Consider the following 6886-nt stretch of genomic DNA (forward strand, 5'->3'; position numbering starts at 1 on the left):
CACAGCGCCAAGGAAGCGGGTAACAAATAGGCTTTTAATAGAAAACAATCGGTCTGGCAATAAACATTAAATAGAACTATGTACACCAACAGAGGCAAGGTAAAAACGGAATAAAAGAGTTTGATTTCTTGGTCAAAGGTCGTTTCTTGATCGCCGTTTCTTCATCCAGATTTCTTAATTAACACAAGCACCTCCTGGTAGTCTGCCCATGCAAGAGTCTTTACCCGATTAAAGTTTTTATGGTGAGGATTAAAAATCCATTTCTTTTTGCAGGCACTGGTATAGGGATTTTTCCAATGTATTTGTATTGCATTCGGGCATATAAATACAGAATAAGAACAAGTAATTTTTGAGTAAACTCATTACTTACATATCTCAACCTTAAATTACTGTAATTTAATTTTTCTCTAACTACTATCTAATAAATTTAAAGCTGCTAAATCAATATCTGTGCTAACAGAACCAAGTCAGAATTTTCTGCAGCCCAACCCTGTACATCTGTAATGTAATACTTACTGTAACATAACCAGTTAAAAAAACTCCATGAAAATGGTCAAATCAAAACATACGGTTCTTGTATTCAGGGCACAAATATGTATCTAATTTAAAAGTCAGAAAGGCATCACTAAAATTACAGAAGGATGCATTAACAGAAAATAATCAGCTGAAAGCTGGGCCATTTAGAGAGGTACAATCAAACACATCTGCTCCCTAAAAAACCCTCTGCAGGCAAATACCAAGTTAATTATGTCGTTTACCATGCTAAAAATAGGCATCAGCCTGTACTACCTGAAAGTCCAGATTTTAAACAGAAAACTACAAGCTGAAAACACTACCAAATTTAGCTTCAATAGAGATTTTCAGAAATTATCAGCATTTAAACTGACTATTTGGAATGACACTTCCTTCCTCTCACTGTGCAAAATTCATAAGAGATTGAAAACAAAACTGTTTCCCTTGTAAGTTTTACAAACACTAGAGCAAAGATTTGATACTGCAGATTGGGTGCCAATATATAAAATTTTTCATGAGATGAACTGTTAACAAAAAAGTTATCTGAAAGCACAGGTGTGAGTGAGCTGCACTACAATTAGGTTGCTGGAAACTCATAAAGAGATGTGATTAGTTCTCTTTCTTCTTACTTTTTGATTAATGACTTTATAAACACCAAGACCTTCGTGTTGGTTTTGCTTAGCTCTTTTCCACGATAATCATCAAATTAAATTAATTACAATCACAACAAGTAATGTATAGCAAGGCAAGGATAAGGACAACAAAGTGGCAAGTTTCACCAACATTCTCCAGAAGCAGCTGCTTGGTTCAACGTTCTGAACTTGAACATTTGAAGAGAATACAGGGATTTCTTTTCTTTAGAGCTTTCTTTAAAAAATGGAACCACCACAAAATGAGCAGGTCTTGTTAGCTATAGTCATACAGGATATACACATATATATGGTTCTACTGAAGGGATTTCTCTTCTTGTTCTCACTGAAAAGAACAAAGGCAGCTTTGTAAATGTTTATGAAAGAGGCTGAGAAGGGCATCATCTAACTAAAGCAAATAAATCATCGACTGACACTTGCATCCTAGCCTTCACATTTGTAATATGCAGACACAGTATTTAAATAAATGGAACCAACACAACTGGCAGTCAGGGACCCTGCTCTTCCTTTTCCAAAATTACTGCATTAAGACCCCTTTCAAGCATTCCAACAGGTAAGAATTTTAATGAAGGTTTAGACCTGCCTGCACAGTCAGATGTTAAAAAGAACACAGTCCAGAAAGTTTTAGTGTAGCTACTGTGTGGAATTCTACAGCCATCACGGTACTTCAGAGCCAAAAACCAAAGTAAGTTCATGGCAAAAAATAAAAGTAAAGAAATAGACACAAAGGTCTGTGAAAACATCTCCCATTTTGCTATAGGTGTCCATGGAGCGACTGATCACTTCTGCAGGGATTCCAGACAGGAGAAGAGCAGCAGTCAGTACTGTAGTTTTCACCTTCTTCTCACACTAAAAGGGAAAGAAAAACCAGTATCACATTACTTCTTCTAATCCAATTCTGCTTTACATGTCACCAATGTTGTGCCAATTTCACACATTCCAAATTGTTTGCTAGGAGTAGCAGGTTTGGATTGATTCTGTCCAGACACACTCCAGGGGTCACAGCCCTTGTCCTAGACACAGATTCCTGCTGTGATGGATCCACCAGAGCTGAGTGAGAGGCTGGTTTACAGCAGATAAAAATCATCCCGGATATTCTGCCTCTTTTACACTACTGCTCCCAGCAAGCTGAGACGTGAGGCTGAGCAGCTGCTCCTGCATGAGTGGGAACATTCCTAGACAAGGGAAATCTAGGTATAAGAAGCCAAGCCTGGCATCTCCATTGTCAGAACTGGATTAATCTCATCACACTATTTGGCAAAAAACAGAATCCCAGAATGGTTTGAGTTGGAAGGGATCTTAATGCTCATCTCATTCCAACCCCCTGCTACGGGCAGAGACACCTTCCATTAGACCAGGTTGCTCAAAGCCCTATAAATACTGTTAAGTTTTCTAACAGAAAAATTATTTAGAGTTGTAAACCAACTGTTTCTGTTTTAGAACGACTTAATTTGGCAGTTTCATTCTCTGAACTCAGAAATGCTTGAAAACCTTTTGAAAGCTATTCCATCCTTAAGATGAGGAATCCCAAGGATGCAAGTCTGACAGGAAAATGCTACAGTGGCTGAAAATTCTAGCAATTTGATGACATTTGCTGGGTATTTTAATTTAATCCAATCTAAATCAAGCTTTCTAGAATATTTCTGTTCCATGGCAGAAAAATAAAAGAATAACAAAGGGATTGATCTCACCCAGGTCTAACTGCAGTAAAAGCAAGTTGTGGAAAGGAATCACCTCTTTGAATTCGGAAACTGAGAGATGATTTTAAGTACACCAGAAACAAGATCAGGATGATGTAGCAGATGAGCTGATTCCAATCTTAAGGCTAATTTTACTGTTTTGTGTTGTGACACATCAGCTTAGAATGACTATTATGATATACTTAACTACAAAACAACTGCTGATTTATTCTGATTTTCTACAAATAATCTATTATTCCTTTTAAAATGCAAATTTTCCCATTTAACTATGGATTGAGCATCCCACTCTGCACCACAGACCTGACAAAACCATCAACCTAACAAAGGCTTCAGCACAATTACCTGTTGTAAATATATAAAACAAGTGGTATAGCAAACCTTGCTAATAAGCAGCCAAGTTTCACACACAAATAAATGTCTCATTTCAAGCTGCCTTTCAAACCAATACCAGCAGGGGAATGCAGAGCCCTAAAAACTCAACATTCTGCCTCATTTTTTAGCAAACACTCTCCCAAATTTCATCCAGATATTACATGCAGAACAGCTGCTTAGCAAAGCAAATAATAATCAGAGAAGTGCATGGTCTAGAAGAAAAGCAAGTTTCCTGAAGACATGAAAGGACTACCTGGATTTTCTGGTCAGATGCTTTCAGTTAGGCTACAGCTACACAAGCTGCTAGTCTGTGTTTTCACTGCAACTTTAAAATAGATCCTGGACTACATCTTATAAAGTAACATAGTATAAACTATCAGCACTGGTCATTCAACTTTACAGTTTAAAACAAGGGAAGAATACTTCACATGCATTGGTCCTAAAACAATGCAATATAAACACAAGTTCAAATTTTAAACACTTCAAATTAATCTAATTCTAAAAAATAAAAAATTACCTTTGGAAAGTACTTGGACAGTCCCATGTAAGCAAGTTGTAGAGTAAGAAATGGTGCAAATATTGACTGAAGGAATAGAAAAAATATATATAAAAAAAACCTTGGTCAGAATAGTTAAGAAACAAAGATTTAATGCTTCTTAAGTACTAAAAGAATATTAGGTAAAAATTTATTTGTGGAACAAAGCGACACTGTTCTTGAACACTACAAATCTAAGTAGACAAGCTACATGTCAAAAATAAGGTTCTGCCCTATATTCTTTGAGTCTAAAGAACTGAAATGGCAGAAGAGAACAACAGAGTGTAAAACTGAGCCCAAGGATCCAGGAGGTGGACAGCTGTACCTGCCTCACACCTCTGTCCTGTTGTTCTGGCAGGCACTGGGAATACTCAGGAACTACTTTTCCCAGGCTGACAAATGAGTAGGATCTACTTATCTTGGTAGAACTATTATTCTTAGAATCACAGAACTGTTTGGGTTGAAAGTGACCTAAAAAGCCACCTCATTCCAAACCCCTTCCATGGGCAGGGATACTTTCCATGAGACCAGGTTGCTTCAAGCTCCATCCAACCTGACCTTGGACACTTCCACAGATAGATGAGAACTCTATTCTTACTCTATTATTCTTTTGTAGACCCCACACTAGAGGAGCAGCTGACTCATATGCTTACCAAGATGGGAATACACTTGCAGGAGACTTAAGCTGCAACAACTATTCCAGTGCATCTGGTCCTGAAACACAACAGACTAAACGTGCTGCTCTCAGTGCTTACACAGTAGCTGTGTTGGTAGATTAATCTCAGAATTCAGCATTTTTTTTAGGTTTTATGAAATTTTTAGAAATGTAAAGAGTGCCTAAAGTTCCCAGCTTGGTCATTACCAATAGACTTAAGCCCCAGATATTTCCCAATAATTTGCACCAACCAGCAAACCCTAGCACGATTGTGTCTTTGAACTCACCAGGTACTTGCACACAAAAGCCCTGACCCCGATGGCAAGCAGAGCACATCCCACCAATCTGAAAATGCGGAAAGAGTCAAACTCCTCTGCCGCATTCCCATTCTCTTGGCTTGGCTTCTCACTCATCAGCTGGTTCCTCAGCTTCAGAGCTTCATCAAACCTGGACAGATACTGCTCCAAGCCGTGTCTTGGTGGCCGTGGTGCAGCCTCAGAGGGCAGCTCTCCTCTGTGACGGTGACGAAGCTCGCCTGTCCCCTCGGTGACCAGCTCTGGGGCTTTACCAAACAAGTCCTTGTCCCCTCTGAGCTCTGCCATGCTGCCTGCATGGTCAGTCGAGCCTGTCACGTTACACACAGAATCACCAAGCACAATCCGCTTGGAAACAGAAGGAATGGGAAGGGAGTTTGATTTATCTTGCTCATGCTGAAGCTTTAATTCTGTGTGACTTTCATCATCTAAGGAAGAAAAATAAAAACAGAGTTATGCATGCTGAGTATGTGGAACAACACTTCAGCTATACTGGATCAGGATTCTGGATCTCTGCTTCCCAAGAGAAAAGGCAGATTTATGATTAAATAGGGCACTCTTCATGCAGCAAACACGACATAAAGCTGTGCAATGCAGGTCAGAAGTTGAAGCTGTCAGTCAGCAATGGAGAAATTAAAACACAACTTCTTTAAGCAACAGCACTGCATACACAAGCAGAAAGATACAAATACATGGACTGACATTAAGAAAAAAGACAAAGATTTGCAGAAAGTGAATCAACCAAAAGAACACTAGTACTTGACAAATAAGCAGACAACGTAAGTGCACTTTAGCTTGCTGTCTATCGTCAGAGGCTGGGCAGTGTTAACCTGCTCTTTATCAAACCTGAAGACCCATCTTACAGAGAGGGAGGTGATGGCATAGAACAAAAGCCAAATCAAGAACGTGTCTGATCCTACAGGAGAGCAAGAACTGACACTTCAGGAATACTTGGCATTATGTCAGACTGATTCATGGCTCATGGGCATCCTTGTAAACCAAAATCTGAGAACTCTCCTCACAAGACAGCCCACTTGAAGGATGTACCGAGCTATAACTGAGCTACCTAGGTTAAGGTTCTGCAAGAAAATTCTGCATGCCAACCACAAATACCTATGTCACCATCCAAATGTGAGATAATTTTGCTATAAAAAGCCGACTATGAAAACCATCAGCTACTGACTAAAAACATGGGGGAGGCTCATCGTTTCTTCAGCTAAAAAAAACTACTTGCAGTGAAATGACATCTGGTATGCTCGCTATCTAGCCCGACCCTCCGGCGACACAGGGATTTTATGGGTGGGTCCCTCGCACAGCAGGGCAGGTCGTGCTGCTTGAAGCATCCCTAGGAACGAAGGCGGCACTGAGGGACCGGGGAGCCAGCCGGCCCTGTCCCTGCGGGGAACCGGCCGCTCCGGCTCACCAGGGGACCGCGGGCAGCGGTCACGCTCGGAGAAGCCAAGGCGTCACCGCAGCCCCGGAGCCCTCACACAGCCCCGCCGCACCCGCCACGGGGCTCACCCTTGCCCGCCGCGGGCCGGTGGAAGCCCATGATGCGGTTGATCCGCTCCTCCGAGTTCATGAGCAGCTTCCTGCGGCGCAGCTCTGCGCGGCGCTGGGACGCCGAGAGCCCCGCGGGGGGCCCGGGGGGTGTGGGCGCCGCTCCCGCGCCGCCGTCCGCCATCCCCGGCACCGCAGGCCCGGCACCGCGGGCTCGCCGCGCCCAGCGCGCAGGCGCCGGCACCGCCCGCTTCCAGCCGCTGAAGTGGACGCCGCCATTTTGCGTAGGGGCAGGAGAAGGGCGCCCCTCTCTGACGGCACAGGCCCGCACTCAAGATGGCCGCCCCGGGCTCGGAAGTGACGTTGCGGTGCAAGGAGAAGAGGCGATGGCGGTGCCAGGGGCGCGGGGTGACAGTGCCGAGGCAGGGCGGGGCTGTCCCCGCTGCGCACAGCACAGCCGCACACCCTGGCACTGCCGCGCTGCGGGACTGGCGGCGCACACCGAGGAAACACCGACACACGAGCACCTCTCGAGGGCGCCAGAACTCCCGGCAATATACAACAGGGGCGGTGACTTCTTTCCAATAAGATACAGTTGGCATAATATTTTTCTTTATGTACGCTAGAAGTCGGTTACACCTCTCTGT

The 6886-nt window shown here is 43.0% G+C and overlaps 1 protein-coding gene across 1 annotated transcript; it reads right to left on the bottom strand.

Moving 5' to 3' along the window:
- Positions 1–14: 14 nt before the first annotated feature.
- On the bottom strand, positions 15–6423 carry CAMLG (calcium modulating ligand). The gene is made up of 4 exons (XM_005523508.3): positions 6261–6423; positions 4713–5167; positions 3753–3818; positions 15–2012 (listed from the first exon to the last, which is right to left on the bottom strand). Exons 1-4 carry the CDS (start codon positions 6421–6423, stop codon positions 1821–1823), a joined length of 876 nt encoding a protein of 291 aa, XP_005523565.2. The 3' UTR covers positions 15–1820.
- Positions 6424–6886: the final 463 nt, after the last annotated feature.

The sequence above is a fragment of the Pseudopodoces humilis genome, chromosome 17 (assembly GCF_049639895.1).
Source record: "Pseudopodoces humilis isolate 2021_Gansu_Grassland_sample_001 chromosome 17, ASM4963989v1, whole genome shotgun sequence".
In the NCBI taxonomy this organism is placed as follows: domain Eukaryota; kingdom Metazoa; phylum Chordata; class Aves; order Passeriformes; family Paridae; genus Pseudopodoces; species Pseudopodoces humilis.